Raw genomic sequence first — 21,148 nt, forward strand, 5'->3', positions numbered from 1 at the left:
TACATACATCATACAGTTTTTTCTTTTTTTTTTTTTAATTTTTGTTTTTTAACATAGGAGAATTCTAGACAAGAACCGTGATAATACATTCACATTCTTGACATTGATGGATAATTGTATGATTGACAGTTTTTCTTTATTTTTTGCAGCTGATTATGTCGAGGATTACAGTACATTAAAGAAGATGACATTTGCGACAGTCTTCTCCATCCTTTTTAGCAGCGTGACGGGGATTATGAATGGGTCGAACATGTCTGGTAAAGAACTGTTTTTTAATCTATATATATATAAAAGGCAAAATCTGTGTTAGTGTGTGTGTGTATTAGCATTTTTTGTGTATGTCCGGCAAAGGCTTTTGGGGGAGGGGGTGCTCAGGCCGGTTACTCTTTCTTAGAACCCTTTTTATGCTACTTAGATTATAATTATAAGGTGAAATTAAAGCCAAGAACAATGCGAGATTTTTTTTTTTTTTTATATAGAGTAAAATTATTTCAACTCTAAACAACAGTAGTTTTTTTTTTTTTTCTGTTGTAACCAATGGTGTTATAAATCTCAATATATTTCGGACTTATTAGTCCTTTTTCAAGAGAAGACAGCGGAAGAGTGTTCTTCATGAGTGCAAACTCTGTCTGGCCGAGACTGAGGGATATAAGTAGGTTGTCCTGAAAGCGGCTTTAGTTTCCATACATCTCCATACATCTATTACGTTGGAAGGATTGCATCAGCAGTGAGATATATACTGGAATGGTAGAATTCCAACCATTTTTTTCAGTGATTTTGTCAACAAATTTGATGTACATGTTCGATTTCAGATTGAGAGTGAAGGTCAGTCCTAGAAGCATGTCAAAACACGGAGCTTCCCCAAGATGAAAGCCATTCATTTCAATTGGGGCATGATGAGGATTAGAGTGATTATGATGAAAGGAGAGAAGCTTAGTTTTAGATGCATTAAAATTAACCAGCCACCTTTTTCCCCATTATACCATGTTCTCAAGATCAGAAGAGAGGGAATCAGAAAGATCAGGAAGAGGATTAGGCCCAGGATGGAAATGTGATTTCGGCCCATCAACGACTACTCTTTTAAGCCTAAAAGAGAGAAAGGATTTAATAATTGAGAGAACATTCTCAGCTACTCCATAGCTGGCGATTTTATGAAGTAGACCTTTTGCCACATTCTATCAAAAGCCTTTGACACATCAAGAGCTATTACTGTAAAGAAAAAGCCCCCATCGAGAGATTTACTCATGATTAAAAATTAATTTTTCAGGGGAGGGAGGGAGTTAGTTCCTCAACTGATAATGATATGTTCTGAATCCATCATACATTCTTTTCTTCAGATTTTTTTTTTTTTGGGGGGGGGGGGTTGTGGCCATGTCCTGTACCTCATTTCCATTGACTTGCTCTGGCATCTCTCTTAACATATCCAACATAGTTTAATTGCCATATGCTACTCCATGATTTAAAATTAATAACTAAAATGTTTTGTGTTTGTTTTCTTCCAATTTATCAAAATTTGTCTACTCAACTTCTTAAAGGCTAATTGTGTTTGTTGTCGTATTCTGATTGGCTGTTCAACTTGACCAGCGCTTAACATAGTCTGGTGGTTTGTGTTAAGTTTCCGGTCTAGCCCTACCAGACATTTATGAGAATCTGGTTCGCAATATACACTAGTATCTTTTGTTTCAGTTTTAATTTCTTTTCTGCATTCGCATTAAGATGGTTGATATGTTTGAATTTAATTATTTACAGATGTGCAATAATCATTGCAATTTGGGAATTTGTAGAATTTGATAACAGCTTCTTAAAAAGGGATCCAGCATTTAATTAATTTTTCTTTTTCCTGCAGGTGAGTTAAAGGATCCAAGTCGTTCTATTCCATATGGGACGTTAGGTGCTATGACCTTCACCTTCACGACCTACATCATTCTCTCCTTAATGATCGGATCTTCATGTGAAAGGTAAAAAAATCAATCTCAGTTTTTGTTTCAGTTGCTCAATGGATTTTTATGAGTAATCGTAGATTTTTTGAAAACTTTGTTTATTTGTTGAAACTAAAAAAATTATTGTAATATAGTTTAACTTTCAAACTAACTTATTTCTGACATTTCTAAATTCTCAATTGTAAAAGTGATATTCTTCTGAAGGTTGAAGGTTCAATTCTCAGTGTGTGCGATCAAAAAATACAATTGCGAATTACTATCCAGTCATGGCTGACAGAACTAGAGCATGCTACCCTCGTGAAGTACATAAAGGGTTCCGTTCAAAATTCTATCCAAATTCTTGAGTTAGACAAGATACACTTGAAGACAGTTGGAAGTTACATCGACCGAAATGTTGTGAAAGTCACACTCAAGATGAAAACAGTAGTTCTATAAATCCAAATAATATGAATAGCTTATCTCTGCCCAGGTCTATATTTATCCCTCCTTCTCTTAAGTCCATTTTGATCACTTGAATGAACTATTCTTGAAATAGAAAACTGTACTTTTCTCAGGCAAAAACAAAAAATGGCTGCATAAATCCAATCAAAGAAACTTTTTTAGGTCAAAATTAATCCTGTCAGGATCAGCATAGTACAGTGGTCTTCTTGTGTCAAGACGAAAAGCTGTCACTAAAAAATTCAAAGAGATTCACTATATTTTATAAAACGATTCTGACATTTGATTCGTTCATTCTTATCACCGATGGTTATAAATAGAATCGCGTAAATCTTTGTTGTCATACCCCTTTTAGTATGTCAAAAACATTGCTTCTTCAATGTTTTATGGGTTCCCCCCCTATGAACTGGACCTGCTACCTTAACTGTTCTACATCTACTGACCCAAGAACTCTCATCTATTCTTTGAATGTGGCCATATCATCAAAGTCTCCAACTCTGCATGTATATCCTTATAGTGTCCAGATTTAATCTTTTTGGGTCTTTATCAGAGAAAAATGTCTTTATTTTTTCTGTCTTATAATGTTTTCAATTTTTTTTTTCTTTTTCATAATCACAATTGCTGAAAAAAAAACATTTAATCTTTCAACAAAACCCTGCTATCATTTTGATACTGTGATAATAGGTATAACATAAGTAAAGTTTATGAAGTTTTCTTGAAATTATAATAGACATAACATTAAACAATATCATAAGTATATGCCTAATTTAAAAGTTGATTGAAAAATTTGATTCATAAAACTTATATTATTAAATTTATAGTAAATTTGTAGATTATCACCTTCAGCTAACGCCCCCCCTCCCTCCGCTCAAATAATTCTCTTTTTAGCTTATGTGAACACCCTGAAAAAAGTTAGCAGAAATAAGAAAACATAGACAAAATAAAAACAAATATTTTATAATTTATTTTGGGGAATCAATTTCCTAAGTAAATTTATAATGATAGCTTATTTCAGGGCCATTCTCACTTTTAGGGCAGTTAACAAAAATTTTTAGTGACAAGGTTGAAATATGATCACCTACTCCCCCCCCCAAAAAAAAAAAGATAGCACAGAATTAAACTCTCATAACAAAAAAAATTAATTTCTGTTAGTTGTCCTATGACTCAGAAATGGGCTAATTTTACATGAAATTTATATGTGAAACTGATTCTAAAATACTTTTCTTTCTGTCAAGCTTTTTAGTGTTCACACATGCCAAAAAAAAATAGAATCTCTTTTTTTTAATTTTTTTATTTTTAGAGAGAGGCATAACTGAGGGTATTAATCCACAATAACACTGCAATTTTTTTTGGTAATAGAAAATCTATATTTTTTTAAAAACCGATAGTATTAGTAAAAAAAAAAGTCAACAATAGTGAACCAAAAGCGCTATCTTTCTTACTTGACTTTCAAGGCTAAAAGCAAGGGCAATTGGGACTTCAAGAACATGGCTAGTTAAAAAGAAAAAAAACTGCCTGTCACTAATACAATGGGAGATAATTCCTGCTAAATTAAGTTATGGGAGACAACTTTTCTAATTGTACCTAATGATAACCTGAAAAAGTTTAGTTTTTTAATTTTTATTCATTTCTCTTTAACACGCACATAGTAATGATTTTTTTTTAACCTACATTACTAATTTTATGCAAGCAAATATGCACACACACACACACGCATACACATACACACACACACACACACACACAACAGAATCTATTAGTATTTTGATTTTTTAAATTAAAAAAAAAATGCAAAATTCAAACAACCTTTATTCATGAAAAATAATGTCTTTTAAATGTTGCTCATTTTCAGCTTCACATATTTGTGCTCTTCCAAACATTATTCATAAATTGCAGAATCTCTGGATTGCGATTTAACTCCTTTATTTCGTTCCTGATGTTTTCATTCAATTCTTGCAGGGTTTGAGGTTTTTTAACAAAGATGGTGCACAATGTTTCGAATTGTGTTGTGACTTTGGCTATCTCTTACATGAAAATGCTGTAGATAAGCTCTTTGAGTCAAACTAATTGACCCCTGATTTTGGTAAAACAATTTTACAACTTGCCTACATTGTTCAATGCTATTCTTATCCAAAATATTAAAATATCTGAAATAGAGGGAGAAAAAAATCATTAATGGTAAAATGACAAAGATTTTCAACCCTTCAGTGACTTTTTGGACACCCTGGAAGATTTATTTTGAGATATTTTATTGTATTCCATAGAGTTGACCTCGCTATCAGCAGAGAGAGAGAGTTAAACAGCAGAAATAAATGGCAAAGTGATAGAAAGTTGATGACAAAAGTCTTCAATCAAGGCCACGTGGCAAATCGTTGGAATAATTCTTAACAATGATTTGCATTTATTTCTAATCCACGTGTGAGTGAGTAGGAATGAGTGAGATGAGGAAGGGTGAAAGAATTGTTGCTTGGGCGGTGGGGGGGAAGGAAATCAGACTGTCTAAAGAACCAGCTTCCTGGCCTAAAGTGCACCAAAGGTTAATGTTATTGTCTTTATTTTTTCCCCCTTTGCTGAACTCAATCATGTTATGCAAAGACAAAAATATGAAAGATTTTTTTCTTCTTCAAAACAACCAAACCAAACACCATGTATTAAATATTTAAAGATATAAAGAACTTGAAGCATTAAATATTTTTTTCAAAATTACTGGGTGCAGCATTAAATGACTTGAAAAGAATTGATATACCATAAAACAAAACAACCAAACCAAATACCATGAGTAAATATTTGAAAATGTGAAGAACTTAACGCCTAAAACCTTTTTTCCAAAATTACTGGATTTGTCATTAAATAACCCCAAAATGGTTTATATACCGTAAAACAAACCACCAAAGCAAACCTCGATTCATGTGTATATAGAAACGAGAAATGGGGTGGAGAAAGAATTGTTGTCTGTGGCAAGGGTGTGTTAATATCGTAATATATATGTTGGAATACCTTGCAGTAGCAAGGTATTCCAACATATATATTGAATGCATAATGTCAATTGCATCATTATCCTTTTTCTTTTCAAAAAACTTTCATGGGAATACAAAGCTTCTTCAACTTGCCCAACAACTTGGTTGTCTTCAAGTCCAACATAAACAAATTCTTGATGAACCGCCCCCTTTAAGTAATCCAATCTACTAAATTTCCATTAATAACAACTACTACGATATTATACCATTGATTACTGTAGTATAGTCAATAACCCTTATCCTCGAGTGGCCTCAGGGTCTTGATAAGTGGTGACTCCTATGTAAAAAAAAAAAAAAAAAAAAAAAAATATGCACTTTAAAGTACTTTACCAAAGGATATATAACAACTCATTTTGTCATACAAAACATAAATTTGTCATCTGTTTATTTTTTTACTAACATGGCTACTTGGCATTGCCCAGAACTGTAAAACTTAAATAGATGCTAAATAGTGGTAATTTTCTTTTTGGTTAACCCCTCAAAGAGAAAGTCTTTTTTTTATGTGACGATTTAAAAAATAAAACTTAGAAGACCTTCAGTTCTACTGAAAGTGCCAAAAACAATTATGGATGCTTCCAGAGTACTACTTCCCCACCCGTTCTTTGTAAAGAAATTACACTAGTTAAGAAACAGCGAATTAAATTCAGTTAATGTCTTTCAATTTAAAAAAAAAAAAATGCTGGCTCCTATCTTGGGCTGTATTAATACACAATAACATTAAAAACATATTTAATTCTTTAAGTATTCAGTGATACAAATAGCCATTTAACCCTTCCCCCCACCCCCCAAAGAATGAATCCTTTGCAAAAGTTTAAATTTTATTTGTCCAGGGTTACACTGGTTAAAAAAAAAAAAAAAACTTTATAGGGGATTGTGTATGTTTTAAGTTTTATCTGCATCCACAAATACACAGACAGGTGCCCTTTATATAATAGACTGGTATATCTACCTGGCTTTGCTCAGTGCAAAAATGTAAAATATTTCTAAATAACTTCTTTTTATTTCTCTCTCTATCTTTTCCTCTCCCCGCTATTTTTTTCTCTTTCACTCAGCCTATTCCTCTTTCTGAACACATGCACATACTTTTACAGGTAATTCTCTTTTATGTAGACTTCTCAAATCAGCATAAAGGAAGTAACTCGTTGACTAAAAAAAAATTAGAGTACAAAACTGTAAAAAAAAAATAAATATCAAATGCCAGTCAAAGAATGAAAAATATTTTCTAAATTTTAGATATTATTTATCGAGGGTAATTCTGATCAAGAATATACTAACTTGATGGGTCTTTGTTTAGTAGTTTTTGGCTCTTAGACATAGACAACTGCCCTTTATATAATAGAAAATTTTTTTTTTTTTTTATTTTTTTTTTTTTTTTCAGATTTCTTCTCCAGAATGATTACGTTGTCCTCCAAGCCGTTAATGTTTGGAAACCATTTGTAGCCATTGGAATATTCGCCGCCACTTTATCTGCAGCTCTGGGAAATCTCATTGGTGGATCAAGAGTCTTGGAAAAATTGGCCAATGACCATCTTTTTTGTAAGTGATAAAAATACATCAGATCTTTTGACTGTATCAGTAAGCCATTAATATGCATGGTCTCCATTTAATCTTTAGAGACAATGGATACCTCGTGAAATGGTGCCTGTGCATGTAAGGTTGCACAATCTCTAAACCACACCTCTCCCGAGTCGAAGTAGCAAGAACTAATTCTTAATACACTTCTTGGATACTTTTGCAGATCCTTGATCGCTTGAATCTACGCATTTCAAGTGAAAACATTATTACAGACTTATGTCAAATTAGTATAAATTCCAAAAATTATCCAGTAGAAAAATAATTAATAATTACAAGTGAAATTTATTGGATTATCGAGCTTTATTGTATGTTTTGATGTAGAAGAGCTGCGCAACCAATTCAGTATGGCAAACTAACCAAATTTACACTTCTAACAATAACTATGATATTGTCCTTTTGATCACTGTACACTCTTTAACCCTTATCCTCGAGTGGCCTCTGGGATTGATAAGTGGTGACTCCTTTGTAAAAATAAAACAAAAAAACTCCAGGATGACTGGAAACAATGTCAAGACGTGGAGAGCACATACAGCTCCTGATATTCCCAAATGATCACCTATCTGGTAGTGACCAGGCCCAATATTGCTTAACTTCACTGATCTAATTTGAACGTGTGTGTCAACATAATCGTGTTGTATAGTATATACTAGAAAGTAATGTGACCCATTAGTTCATCTGTTGTGCTTAGTTTCTGGGTATGACTTTAAAAGACATCCAGTGGTAAAACCCCATTTAGGGGCTGTAGGGAATGTGAAGTTGCCCCTTAGTTACCATTGCTTCCAGGTCCACTTTGGCCCAGAGTGGTAATATCTGTTAGGGTATTTGGTGCTACCAGATCAGGCTGTCTGAAGGTACTGGCTTCCTTCCCACAACTGGCCCTGTCGGTGGGGCATTAGAATACGCCGACTGCTTCCCCTGCAGAGGGCAAAAGCCCCTCAATGGGGGTCCTGGATATGACCTTAAACTATATCCAGTGGTGAGGCCCCAGCTTGTGGGCTTTGGGGAGTGTGGAACCACCCTTTAATTACCATTGCTCCCAGGTCCACTCTGACCTGGAATGGTAGTACCTGTTAGGGTCCCAACTATGGGTTAAATAGAAACGGACGTGAAAACAACAAATATATTCTATTAAAAAAATTTTCTTCAAAATCTTTGGATTCGGCATTAAATAACCCGAAAAGGGTTGATATGCCGTAAAACAAAACCAACCAACCAACCAATCCTTGCCACAACTGCACCAAACATTACAGGTGACTGGGGACCACCTGTGAATTTAATATTAATTATATTTTTACCTTATCGTTTTCCGTAATTTTGGAATATACTATTTGCGACATGACAATTGTGTAGGTACCATTTGTTGCATTCAATATTTTGATTTTCAAACTTCATTCGTTAAATATAGAAGCACCAAAATTAACATGATGGATTAAAGTAAAGTTAATGAAAAAAATGTTACTACAAATCACTGCTTGAAGCAATAAAATTTTTTTCAAAAGTCTTTATTTGTGCCGCACCCAGTATAGAGACAAAATAGCATACTAAAATTACAAATGTATAACAGCAAACATTAATTTATTATGAATTGTTTAAAAAGAATAGCTATGCTAATAAGCCATTCATTTGTCAGTACTATATATGAGGTATTTACAAATATTATTTTGTGTTATTGTTTTAAATAGCAGTAATTTATTTTGATAGTAATATAGAAAAAAAGTAAATAAAACAGCCATTGAGCCAACCAGTAGTCAACAGTCCACCTGCTCCCTTCCTCTTCTCGCTTTTGCCTGTCGGGAAGAATTCTCGTGCGTTATTTTTTTTTTTTTTTTTTTCGAATCAAATTACACCACATTAAGACAGCAGTCATTAACACTCCTACGAACACACTTTAAGCATAACATGCAAAAATTAATCATTTATCTACATCTTCAGGCGTGTGTGGTAAAACTTCTCAAATCCACTTGTGATGTTAGGCTGTGTAAGGTGTTAACTTTAGTCAAAATTGCCTGTTTCTTCTTTCATCAGATTATTCTGATTATCAATACTTATTAAAGACATTCCCGATACAAAACCTATCTAAGAACATTGTCAGGTACATAAAGTACCTTTGAGTGAAATTGTTTTCAAGTTGATTTTATATAATAGTAGATAGATAAATGCTATCTTGATTTAAATAACTAATTCATTTTGATTATAATATAAGAATGGGAAGTGATGCGGGAGATTCTGTGTTGAGGAGACCAGAGATCTCAGGATGCTGGTTGATTCTGTGTTCAAGCCTTTGAGTCCCTGCAGTCAGGCTGCCAATTAGGCAAGGAGTACCCTTTTTCTCATTAAACACACCTTCGCCAACGTAACTTTGGAGATCTTTTTCTCTATGTATCGCTTGGCTGACTTATGTTGGTGTATTGCATCCAGGCACCATCTCTATACTTGGTTCGTGACATTCAGCATCTGGAGTGAGTGTAGAGGCTGGCAACCCAGTCAGTGCAAGGTTTTTGTGACCTTCCTTAGGAGATAGTCCTGGATATGACCTTAAACTATATCCGATGGTGAGGCCACAGCTTGCGGACTTTGGGGAGTGTGGAGCCACCCTTTAATTGCCATTGCTCCCAGGTCCACTCTGACTCGGAGTGGTAGTACCTGTTAGGGTCCCAACTATGGGTTAAATAGAAACCGACTTAAAAAAACAAATACACTTTATTAAAAAATTGTTCTTCAAAATCACTGGATTCGGCATTAAATAACCTGAAAAGGGTTGATATGTCGTAAAACAAACAAACAATCCTTATGAGACCTGTCTGCAGCAGCCGAACATTTTCTCGCTGCCGAGACCTAATTTTGGCCTATAACATTCTTTTATGGCCATTCTGACCTCCCTCAGTATCTTCTCTTTATCCCAACACCTGATCCTGAGCTGACAGGACACAACCTAAAGCTGTTTCATCAGAGATTTCAGCTATATTGATGAAAAGCCACATTTTTCATCCATATGTCAGCTCTCTGGAATAGATTGCCACTTCAGGTCGTCACCGCACCAATAGCAGATCAATTTAAGACGAAGTTGGACAGGTGTTGTTCAACTGTTTTTACAATCATCTAAATTCACAGCACCTGTCCCTCCCTCTTTGTTTGCTTACCTTCCTTTTTTTTTTTTCTCTCTTCCCGCACCCTTCTTAATGGCGATGAAACATATGTTTTAAGCTATGCTGATTAAATTAAATTGAATAAATTAAAAAAAAATTAAATTTATTTATTTAGGTATGAATTTTTTCTGTTACAGGGTTTATTTTGAATCCAGCCAAAATAACCACAAAAGGTGGAAATCCCTACATTGCAGTCATTGTCACTTGGTTGTTTGTGCAGGTAAGTCCTATAACACAACCTTTTTTATTTTTAAAAGGAATTCCTGTAATTACGATAAAATTGTCACCATAGAAAAGATGGCATGATTCCATTTCCATTTGATGAAAACCGGTTTTCTTTTTTTGCTGCAAACCATCTACTAGTTGACCAGTTGTGGAAGTAGAAAAAAAAAAAACATAAGAGTGATAGGAGCCTTCTATCACGTCTGAAAGTGACACAATGTTCAACGAGCGAGATTGGAGACTCATGCTCTCTACCGATTCAAGTTATGACAACAGGACAATTGCCATTACCTTCAAAATACAAATCCAGGCGGTTCAACGCTTTAAGACGCAGCTCAACAAAGTTTCTGGCCACGGTTATGGTCTTTTGTATGGTTTCAAGTGAGAGCAACATCATGCCAGCTCACATCTTGACAATCAATACCAAAGTGTACCTGGATGTGCTGAAGAGTGTATTGATCCCCTGGTGCAATTAGGTGGCCGCTGGCTGACCCTGAGTGTGGCAGCAGAACTCCGTGCCGGTCCACAAGTCCAAAGAAACCGAGGCTTGACTTCAGAAGGAGTGCTACGACTTTATACTCTTCTCTCACTGCTGCCGTCCTCCCACGATCTGAACGCACTAGACTACTACGTTTGACCACATGTCAAGAACATCATCAACATGACCTGCTACAACACCAAAGCCAGCTTAATTGTCACCATCCACCGAGTACTTGCCAAGCTCTTGCCAGCGCTTGTGGAAAAGGCAAGCTCCCGATTCCGGACCTATATTGAGGTGGTGATTAAGGCTGAAGGCGGTTACATTGACTAGATGTTAGTTCTACAACAAAATCAAATTACCTGAATTGATTTTTTCAATGAAATTTTTTAAATAAAGTTGTGTTATTTTCCTTAGGGCATAAATTTATCATTCCACCCTGTACTATTCATGCAAACTTTAACATTGTACATATTATTCGGGTTTATTATTCCTCATCTGGAGTATTATTTTCACATTGTTGCAGTCCACAAGGACACATACTATAGTGGTATAGTGCTATAGTGGGAAAATTACATGGTAAAATTTAATTGAAAGTTACACTCTTCTGGAGGTTGAAGGTTCAATCCTCAGTGCATGCAACACTGAAAATACAACTGCAAATTATTTAAGACTTCTATCCATTCATGACTGACAGAACGAGAGCATGCTGCCCCATGGATTAAATAAAGGGTTCTGTTTGAAATTTTGTGCAGATTCTCAAATTTGACAAGATATTATTACATAGCACTTTTGTATATTGTATCATGGTTTTTTGCAGACATAACATCCAAGATGAGAAGAATAGTCACAATAATATAAATTATCAGTCCTCATCTAAAAAAAAAAATAAAACTACTTGATCAATTTACATTAATTTTGGAATATGATATTTGTGTTCCATAACGCATACGTACATCATAAAGATTTTTTTGTACTTTTGTTTTTATAATCTATATATATATATATATATAAAAGGCAAATGCGCGCGCATTTTTTTGTATGTCTCGAAAAGGGTTTTTTTCGCCGACGTTTCAGGGGGAGGGGTACTATCGCTTAGAACTGTTTATATAGCCCCTAGATCATAATATGTACTATTTGCAAACGCGCGTTGTGTCTAGATTTATTTACGTCGATTTTTACAAAATTATTGCTATTTCATCCTGTCTTGTGTTCGTTCAGCTTTTTTGTATAAAACCAAAACTAATTCAAAGCTAAGGCTCTGTTCCCGGCAATCACACCAGGGAACGTCCAGAAGCAATCAGCTTTGATCAATGTGGGGCCAAATTCCTTATATCAGACAATTGCTATTCAATCTGGACAGTGGGGAGCTGGTTTCCCCCCTCCTCAACATCTTGGAGAAACAACCAGCCAAAGTTGTGTAAACAAACCCAAATCTGGCCCGCAGCAAAAGGTAACTCTGCTACTTCTATTTGACCTCATTAATGAGGTCAAATAGAAGTAGCAGAGTTAACTTTTATTGTGGGCACATGTCAATTCTATTTTTAATACTTAAATAAATAAATTCAAACGTGTTTCAGTTGCTCTTTGTTGGCCGAGCGGGTAACGTATCAGTTTTTTTTTTGCACACTTTCTTTTCAACCTTCACCTCAGGGCTTCGGGTTCGATCCTAACTACGTACCAAAACTGTTTTTTTTTTTTTTTAAGCCCCCCCCCTCCCCCCCCAACACAAACACCCGGGCAATGATTTTTTTTAAAGAAGATTTAACATTGTTTTTTTTATTTAATATTTAAACAGGGTTCTTACTTCGCTTATTCTTTTGTTTTAATCCCCCCCTGCCCAACATGTACAGCTCTAAACACCCAGGCAATGCCGGGTACCCCTGCTAGTTCTAAATAAGAACCAATAATGCAAATGCAGTTTAATTCTACTCTTAGAAGAAAGGCAATATTTATTACTGTATGCTTAAAATGTGCTATGTGGTTTGGAAGTAAACAGCTACAATGCAAAGGGAGATAAGCATTGGTGGAAATTTACTGGTGATGTCTCTGTGGGCTTTCAAAGGTTTTATTAGAGAGAGAAACTTCGTTTGTGAGGGGGAGAGATTAAAAGAGGGGCTAAAATTAGTGATGGGACAATGCCAAAATTTTTCCCGATTCCGATTCCGTTCAAAATTTCCGATTCCGATCCGATTCCCGATTCCGATTCCCGATTCCGATTCTTGTAAAATTTATACATATTTAATTAGAGATTTTTTTTGTTTGTTTTTTCGTAAATTTTCAAATTATTACATAAACCCCTGGTTAATGTCCGCGTATATTTTATCTCAAATGTTTGCCTTGTAATTGATTAAAAATTGTAACACAACAAAACATTTATTTTGATTTTAAAACAAAGCTATATTGTACCAGTTCGTATTTACTGTATAACATGCTACTTACATGAATAGTGGAAAATATTCGAAGATTGGTAGGCAAAATAAGAAAACGATGTAAGAACAATATATTTAACAACGCCACTTAGCAAAGCCACATCTCATTGTTACGAACGAATTTCTAAATACTAATATTACTATTATGAAAACCATTTTTAACGTGAGATTGCGTGAGCTTTCTGTGCTTTCTCTCGCAGCTAAATCCCTATTCCAAAATGAAATATTACTTTTATAGATTACGTGTTAGAACATTTTTTTAATTGGCGGAAAGAAAAGCGATCATTTAGAATTTAGAGTGTAGGATCAGTTTCGAATATAAATTTAACGTAAAATGATCATCATTTCTGGCCATCCTAATTCTTTATGGATATTAACTAAAGTGTTTCCCACTAAATTAAGTTCGGTTTGCAACATTGTAAAACCATGTGTAATCGCTTAAAAAGTAGACACCCTATCCCCAATAAGCGCACATAATTTAAAATTGGTAACACACTACAGCTCATGTTACGTTATATTTATTTGTGAAACTGACCGTCTATTTTAAATTCCTAATCGTTTTATATTAGTGTTGTGTCGATTAATCGGAATCGGGAATCGGATAAATCGGTAATTTTGGGGGTATCGGAATCGGTATTGGAATCGGAAAAATTTGTGCCTAATTTCCGATTCCCAAATCGATTCTTTTAATATTTTTAAAAAGTTCATTTTCAATTGTTTGTACCGATTATAAATATTTCTTTCTTTTAAACTATTAGTAAAACTAAAGAAGATCTAAACTTATTTTATATGCGTAAAATAAACAAAACAAAAATTGAAACTTTGCGAAAATTCGCTAGGTAACCTTTAGAAGAATGCAGTTTATTTTCAAAGTAGCGAAAGAATTGTCTAAAATTAAAGAAATATTTTGCCCAGAAAAATAATATCAAACATTATTGCTAATTAAATGAAAAGTAGAATATAAAAGTGTTGGGTTTTGTCGGTATGTTTGTTGCTCCCTCACTCGGCAATCGGTATTGACAAATATAACAAGCCGTGCATGCATGGTCCCCCTCTATGTGAGGAGGGGGGATCGAATAAAGTGATAAAAAAAGTGATACATAACTGATAAAAAAACAATTTTGAGTGAAAAAAAAATTTTCAAAAGTTTTCAGAAAAATGACTAAGTTCAACTTTTGCTCCACACCCAATATTAGCCCTAAAACCTCCAGGGGTTGTGACTCTGATTTTTCCCAGGGTCAGTGATACTTCCATCAGGTGTATATCAGGTATGCCCATGGTTTTGCCAAGTTTCAGAAAAATCTAATGAATGGATGAAAAGTTATTCTGAAAAATGTTAATTTTGTCTATTTAGAGTCATTTTGAGGTATTTTTTTACCTCTTTTGCCCCCATGGGGAGCTGATTACTTGTAAAAATGGACAAACGGCTATGTTTCAGGCCTTAAGACATGTAAATTTGAGTTCAGCACCATAAAAAAACACTAAATAGAGATACATAATCACATTTTAGACAAATATGAAAAAAAGAGCCTAAAAAAAGGGTGGTTTTTAGCCCTAAAAGTTCCTGGGGGGCGCAAACCAGAGTTTTGCCAGGGTCAGCGATACTGAATTTACATTTGCAACAATTGCCTTCACATTTTGGACAAGTTTCAGTAAAATCTAATGGACGGGAAAAAAGTTATGGGGCCAAAAGTGTCATTTTTGCCATTTTGGGCATTTTTGACCCCTTTTCAGCCCCTGGGGGAGCAACGAGAGTTTTCTTAAAAAAAAAACTCGATGTTGTGCACATCTACGTATTGGAGTACAACTTGTGGCAAAATTTCAGAAAAAAGTAATGGACGGTTATCCGGGAATCATCCGGAGGAACGGACGAACGAACGGACTAACGCCACTGAAAACTATAGTCCCTCTCCGATAAATCGGGGGGACCAACAAGGAATGGGCAAAATTGTGAAAAGGCTTGGCCTTTGATTTAATTTGAAATATGCTTCCCGTGTGATTTTCTTTGATTCTGCCGGTATTGTTTATGTTTATACTTAAGGATTGCTACGACGGCGCCAATGCCGTCTGAAGCTGAGGCCTCCGTGAGAGATATATATATATATATATATATATATATATATATATATATATATATATATCACGGAGGCCTCGCTGAAGCCCGCCAATCTCACTCAAAAGTTGAGTTGAAAGTATTATGGGGTAATTAACACCTTCGATGCCGTTGGTTTCGACAACAATACTTTTTCACACCCACTTGCCAAATTTCTCAAGGAGTTTAATATGAAAAGATTTCAAACGAATAGAGTTTTATTTTATTTTCCTGGAGCCACATTGTCTGACACCGTCGCATTTTTCTCGGGTTTCCGGAAAAGTTAAAAATATACATGAATATCTCACAATGAATTTATCAAAGTCTGGATAAAATAGATAAAGAGAAAACATTTAGAAATTTTTCAGATTGAAAAAGAAATTATATTTACATTTAAAAGTCCCCCCTCATTGAAATTCTACTTTTGGACGATATTTGTAAACCCACTAAAAACTAAATTATTTTTAGATCTAGGATGAAGCTCTAAACTGTCTTCACGTATTAAAAAAGGGTGCTTGTGCAGTTTACACTATGTTAAAAAATGAAAAATGAAAAAAAATATATATTCTACGTACTCGTTATGGAATGAAGTTCTCATAAAAAAATCACGTAATTTCATCAAATAGTTTTTATTTTATGCCGTAAAAACGATTTGGGAAATTCGGAATCTTCCTAAAAAAACTGCGATAATTAGTCAAGGGAGCGTAAAACAAAAACTATTTAATGAAATTACGTGATTTTGTTATGAGAACTTCATTCTATAACGAGTACGTAGATCTATAGAGTTTAGTTTTACTAATAGTTTAAAAGAAATAAATATTTATAATTCCGATGCCGATTCCGATTCCCCGAAAATTACCGATTTAACCGATTCCCGATTCCGATTCATCGGCACAACACTAGCTAAAATTAATTCTTTCTTATGTGAAAGGAGTTGGGAGATAAGCATTGGTGGAAATTTACTAGTGATGTCTCTGTGGGAACTTCCCAAAGAAATAAAGACTGACTAAGGAAGATAAATCATAGGGAATCTATACTATGTATGACAGAAAAATTTACATTGTAACGGCTTCTATTGTAACAGTTTCAACGTTTAACAAACATTAAATGAACAATTTGCACATGCCGTTTTCAACAAATGCGAAGAGTGCACACGTGTTTTTGCCTGTCAAGAGATAGATCAACAAAACAGTCATTTATACACGTGTTATACAGTTGCTGGTTTTACACTTTCGATCGTCACTTTTCCATGCGTGCGCCACGACTCTTTGTGGTCGTTAATTTTCTGTTTAACCCAATTAATCTACTCATGCATAGAAACACAATGAAGACGTGTTGGCTTTCAAAGGTTTTATTGGAGAGAGAAACTTTGTTCGTGAAGGGGAGAGACGAAAAGAAGGGCTAAAATTAATTCTTTCTGATGTGAAAGGAGTTGTGTTTGAAGACTATATCAATGTGATTTGTAGGAAACACTGTGGACACGAATTAGTATATAAAAGAATAATGACAATATTATAAAATATTTTCAGTTTTTTTTCTGTTTTTTTTTTTTTTATTATTACATTTTCACCCCAAACAAGGCACATTGTCACTTTGATGTAGGGGACTTTCACATTTAGGTTTATTTACCAACATAATGGATTGTACAAGATGGTAGGTGTTGATGTCCCTAATTTTCGAGAGTAGTATCTTTTCCTCAGAGGAGAAAATAAGGATTTGACAGCCAGTCTGTGATACTGACTTCCTGAAATAATGAGAGACTCAGATGGCAGACATCAAAGTGACATTCATTTAGATTTTCTCTACATTTTCAGACACATGTCGCTTCTGTCTTGCTTTCTGAATCCGACTGACTAGAAACCCTGTTCCATCCCCTGAACACATGCCATAATTTCTGTCATATTATTCGATACCTGCATTTCTAGTGTGTTTTGTTTAAAGAGATAATCCTTGGAACGCTTTCCACTGCTTCAATCAATCTAGTCGCAGGTGGTTTCATTTCCGTTTGCTACCAGGTTATCTATGTACTATGTAACTCTTACCAAAATTCATACTAGTTAACATCATCTTTACTTGCTGACCTAGGATCCTAATATATAACACTATGTTTTCATAATTAAATCAAATGCTGTGATTACTATTCATAAATTCTTCAAATTCTTTCCGATAGTTTTTTTTTTTTAAATAGAAATGACTGAGCTTTTTTCTTCAAGCACTGAAGAGATTCTTTCAATATTCTTTTCAAACTGTTCTTTTTCTCCGTAGTGATTACATGTTTTTTCTTCTTTTTTCTCTTTTTGCAGCTTGTTTTGTTGATTGGTTCGTTGAATGCTATTGCACCATTCACTTCTATCAGTTTTCTGTTGTCATATGCTTCTACAAATCTGGCCTGTCTTGGACTTGACATTGCTTCGGCGCCCAATTTCAGGTAACGCCTTCCTTTTACAAAATCTTTGTGACTAGAATTTGCCTATAAAACACACGCAAACTTAATCGGATATTTATTTATCTTTATTTAGGGACTGGATCTAGTAATTCACTCTCGTTCGTCCATTTGCACTTTTCTCAATAACCACGTCTTGTATTTTTAAAAGATTTTGCACAAACATTAGTCATGGTGAAAGTAAATTTTTGTCAGAACGGATTTTCCAGGATAACTCTGGTTGTCCCTTCTAGGCGCTATTATGGAGGTTAAATTGTCCCCAAATCATTTCTTTGCACCTTAATAACCATACCTTGGATTTATAAAAAAATTTTGCACAAATATTAGTCATGGTGAAAGTAAATTTTTCACTCGTGGAGGGGGACCTTGCATGTTCAGCTTGTTTTACTGTTATTCACCACAAAAAAGAGATTATTGCTACTTGTATGAACATGGATACTATATGGGACTATGTGAGGAGATGAGCATTGCATTTAAACTTCTGCATGTTAGTACAATCAAGGAAACAAAAATTGGGAGGGAATTCCATAGTGTAGCAGTTTGAGGTTAAGAAGTTATTAGAGTAGAAGGCTTTCCAACATGTAGCGACCTCTACAGTGAAGAGGTGAAATTTTGCTGCTGTACTGGTTTGTCAGGTTTATGTATGTCAAGGAGGTACAAGTTCCAAAAAAAAAGGAAAGAAACAATAACATCAATGTTTTGTGCATTTAAATCAGCCGATATCTTCAAATAACCAAATAATTTCAAGCATATCATTTAATAATAAAAATTGGAGTTGGAATACATATTCTATGTATTTTTTATAAAAATTGATTTTAAAGCAATTTCTATAATCGAATGTCTAATTATTTTTGTTATATTTTCGTTTTCGTCTCATTGTAGGCCGACGTTCAAATACTTCTCCTGGCACACCTGTCTTCTCGGCATGATTGGGGCCATGATCATGTGTTTCTACATAAGTGCTTTGTATACAACCATCTCTATTGTCCTCATGCTGGTGCTGATCATCGTCCTTCATGTCCGATCCATGCCAACCTCTTGGGGTTCCATCAGCCAAGCTCTCATTTTCCACCAGGTCCGTAAATACCTTCTCATGTTAGACAGCCGCAAGGACCACGTCAAATTCTGGCGGCCCCAGATCCTTCTCATGGTAGCCCATCCTCGCCAGTCATGTGAGCTTCTGGACTACATCAATGACGTTAAAAAGGGTGGACTCTACATCATTGGCCATGTTAAGATAGGATCACTCAATGACCACGTACGTGATCCGATCCAAGACGATATCCCAAAGTGGTTGTCATTGATCGATTATTTGAAGATAAAAGCCTTCCCTGAAGTAACCATGGCACGTACAGTCTCCGAAGGCCTCATCCATTTGATCCGGATTTCAGGTATTGGAGGTATGAAGCCAAACACCATTTGCCTCGGATTCTACGACGATACAACTCCAACTGATGGTCTCATGAAAACGCGAATCCGTTACCGACGCTTTTTTGGTGCCGTCGAAAATGGAAATTTGCAGGAATTGGAGAACAACTTTGGTGATATCCGTATGGACACTGATGATCGGATGATATCGGCACCTGGTGAATACGTCAGCTTCATCCGGGATACGCTTAAGCTGATGAAGAATGTCTCTTTATGTCGCCATTTTAGCCAGTTAGATAAGCGGGCTATCTTTAACAGCAAGAACGACCAATATATTGATGTGTGGCCGCTGAACTTTTTCCAACCGGAAACGTCCAACTATTTTGACAACACCTGTCTCTACCTGCTGCAGCTGGCCTGCATCCAGCACATGGTCCCATCGTGGAAACGTTGCACCAAACTGCGAGTGTTCCTTTGTGTCGACACGCAGAACGATAACACGCTGGAAAAAGAGGAAAAGCTCGATGACTTCCTTCGACAACTGCGGATTTTAGCGCGGATCAAGATTGTTACATGGGATGACATCTTGGCCCAGTATCGTAGCACAGGGCCTCATCCGGAAAGCTTGGAAGAAACAATGCACGAGTTTGACTCTCTCGACGATGGCACTTTGGACATGATTAATAAACTCATCTTGTCTCATTCGAATTCAACAGTGACGACATTCCTCTATCTTCCCTCTCCCCCAAAGGACATACAACTGTACCCGGAATACCTCCGTCAATTGACAACTCTGTCGGATGGCCTGCCACCCACAATGTATGTGCACGGCCTACACCCTGTGACATCGACAACGTTGTGATTGATTTTATTTTTTTTATTATCTATCAAATTTATTTTAAAAACTAAATCATTTTTTTTATTTTTTTTTATTTTAAAGATGGAAAGAAGCCCATTCAGGAAAATGATGGATTCGTTTAAAAAAGAGAGAAAAAAAAAGTATAAACCTCATTTGCTTTCAAATACACATGCTTACAGCCATGCACATACACATACAAGTATCAGTTGAAAAATTAAAACAGATTTCAACAAAAGAAAGATTTTGAATCAAACAAATAGGTTTTAATTAAATAATTACAGCTGTTTCTTCTTCGCTACACAGTCAAAGCATTGGTAATTACAAAGCCTGAATTTTGTAGTCTTGTAATATGTATCAAGTTTAGGATTCGTAATTTTAATGCTTTGATTGTATAGTGATGATGAAATGGCTGTAATTCTTTAATTAAAACTAATTTGCTTGTTACAATACCTTTTTTGCCATTGGAATCTGTTTCAGTTGTAATTGCTCTGGAATTACATATCAGAATCAGAGAATTGTCTGATATCTATAGAACTTAAACATATGAGCTTAACAAAACGACCAATACATACATATATATATATGTATATGTAATATTAATGCTTCTATTATTTGGTTTGCACCAACATGCCAATGTTTCAACTCGGTGATCTCTTCAGAGACAATTTCGGTTCTGAAAAAAATCATTGTGTCAAAACCTTGACATGTAAATGTAAGCGATGTAATTGACATATTTGCACTACTAATAAAAAATTTTAGTATTGAGCACTATTGGATACAGTACGGTATAACTGAGTAATAATTTTCAATTTTTTCCTAGACATACACAGAACTATAAAATAACACTTATGGCAAGTAAGCTATATAGAAATGTTTGTTTTGTTTCATCGTCAAAGGAATTCGCCAGTTTAATTCTGTGTAGCTTACTTGTCATAAGAATACTATGTAACTACAGTGATTACTGTTAAAGCAAAAATTTATACATGGTGTAAGTGTGTACACACACACACATATATATATATATATATATATATATATATATATATATATATGGTTATCGAGTAACTTCTTCTAGCACATTACAAGCAATTTGGCCTTATGGACAAGATCAAAGTGTAGTATCTGTTCTTCAGATGCT

The 21,148-nt window shown here is 34.9% G+C and overlaps 1 protein-coding gene across 2 annotated transcripts in view; it reads left to right on the top strand.

The window, feature by feature from the left end:
* Nucleotides 1-20,790, top strand: part of LOC145297625 (solute carrier family 12 member 9-like) — a 199,946-nt gene extending 179,156 nt beyond the window's left edge. For both annotated transcript variants that reach the window (XM_080143711.1, XM_080143710.1), the window contains exons 6-11: nucleotides 150-257; nucleotides 1,847-1,958; nucleotides 6,774-6,931; nucleotides 10,254-10,336; nucleotides 17,644-17,768; nucleotides 18,666-20,790. In XM_080143711.1, coding sequence (XP_079999837.1) covers nucleotides 150-257; nucleotides 1,847-1,958; nucleotides 6,774-6,931; nucleotides 10,254-10,336; nucleotides 17,644-17,768; nucleotides 18,666-20,013 — 1,934 coding nt within the window. In that variant the 3' untranslated portion in view covers nucleotides 20,014-20,790. The remainder of the gene's footprint in view (nucleotides 1-149; nucleotides 258-1,846; nucleotides 1,959-6,773; nucleotides 6,932-10,253; nucleotides 10,337-17,643; nucleotides 17,769-18,665) is intronic.
* Nucleotides 20,791-21,148: the final 358 nt, after the last annotated feature.

Source organism: Euprymna scolopes, chromosome 18 (genome assembly GCF_053919585.1).
Source record: "Euprymna scolopes isolate OS-2025 chromosome 18, ASM5391958v1, whole genome shotgun sequence".
NCBI classification, from domain to species: domain Eukaryota; kingdom Metazoa; phylum Mollusca; class Cephalopoda; order Sepiida; family Sepiolidae; genus Euprymna; species Euprymna scolopes.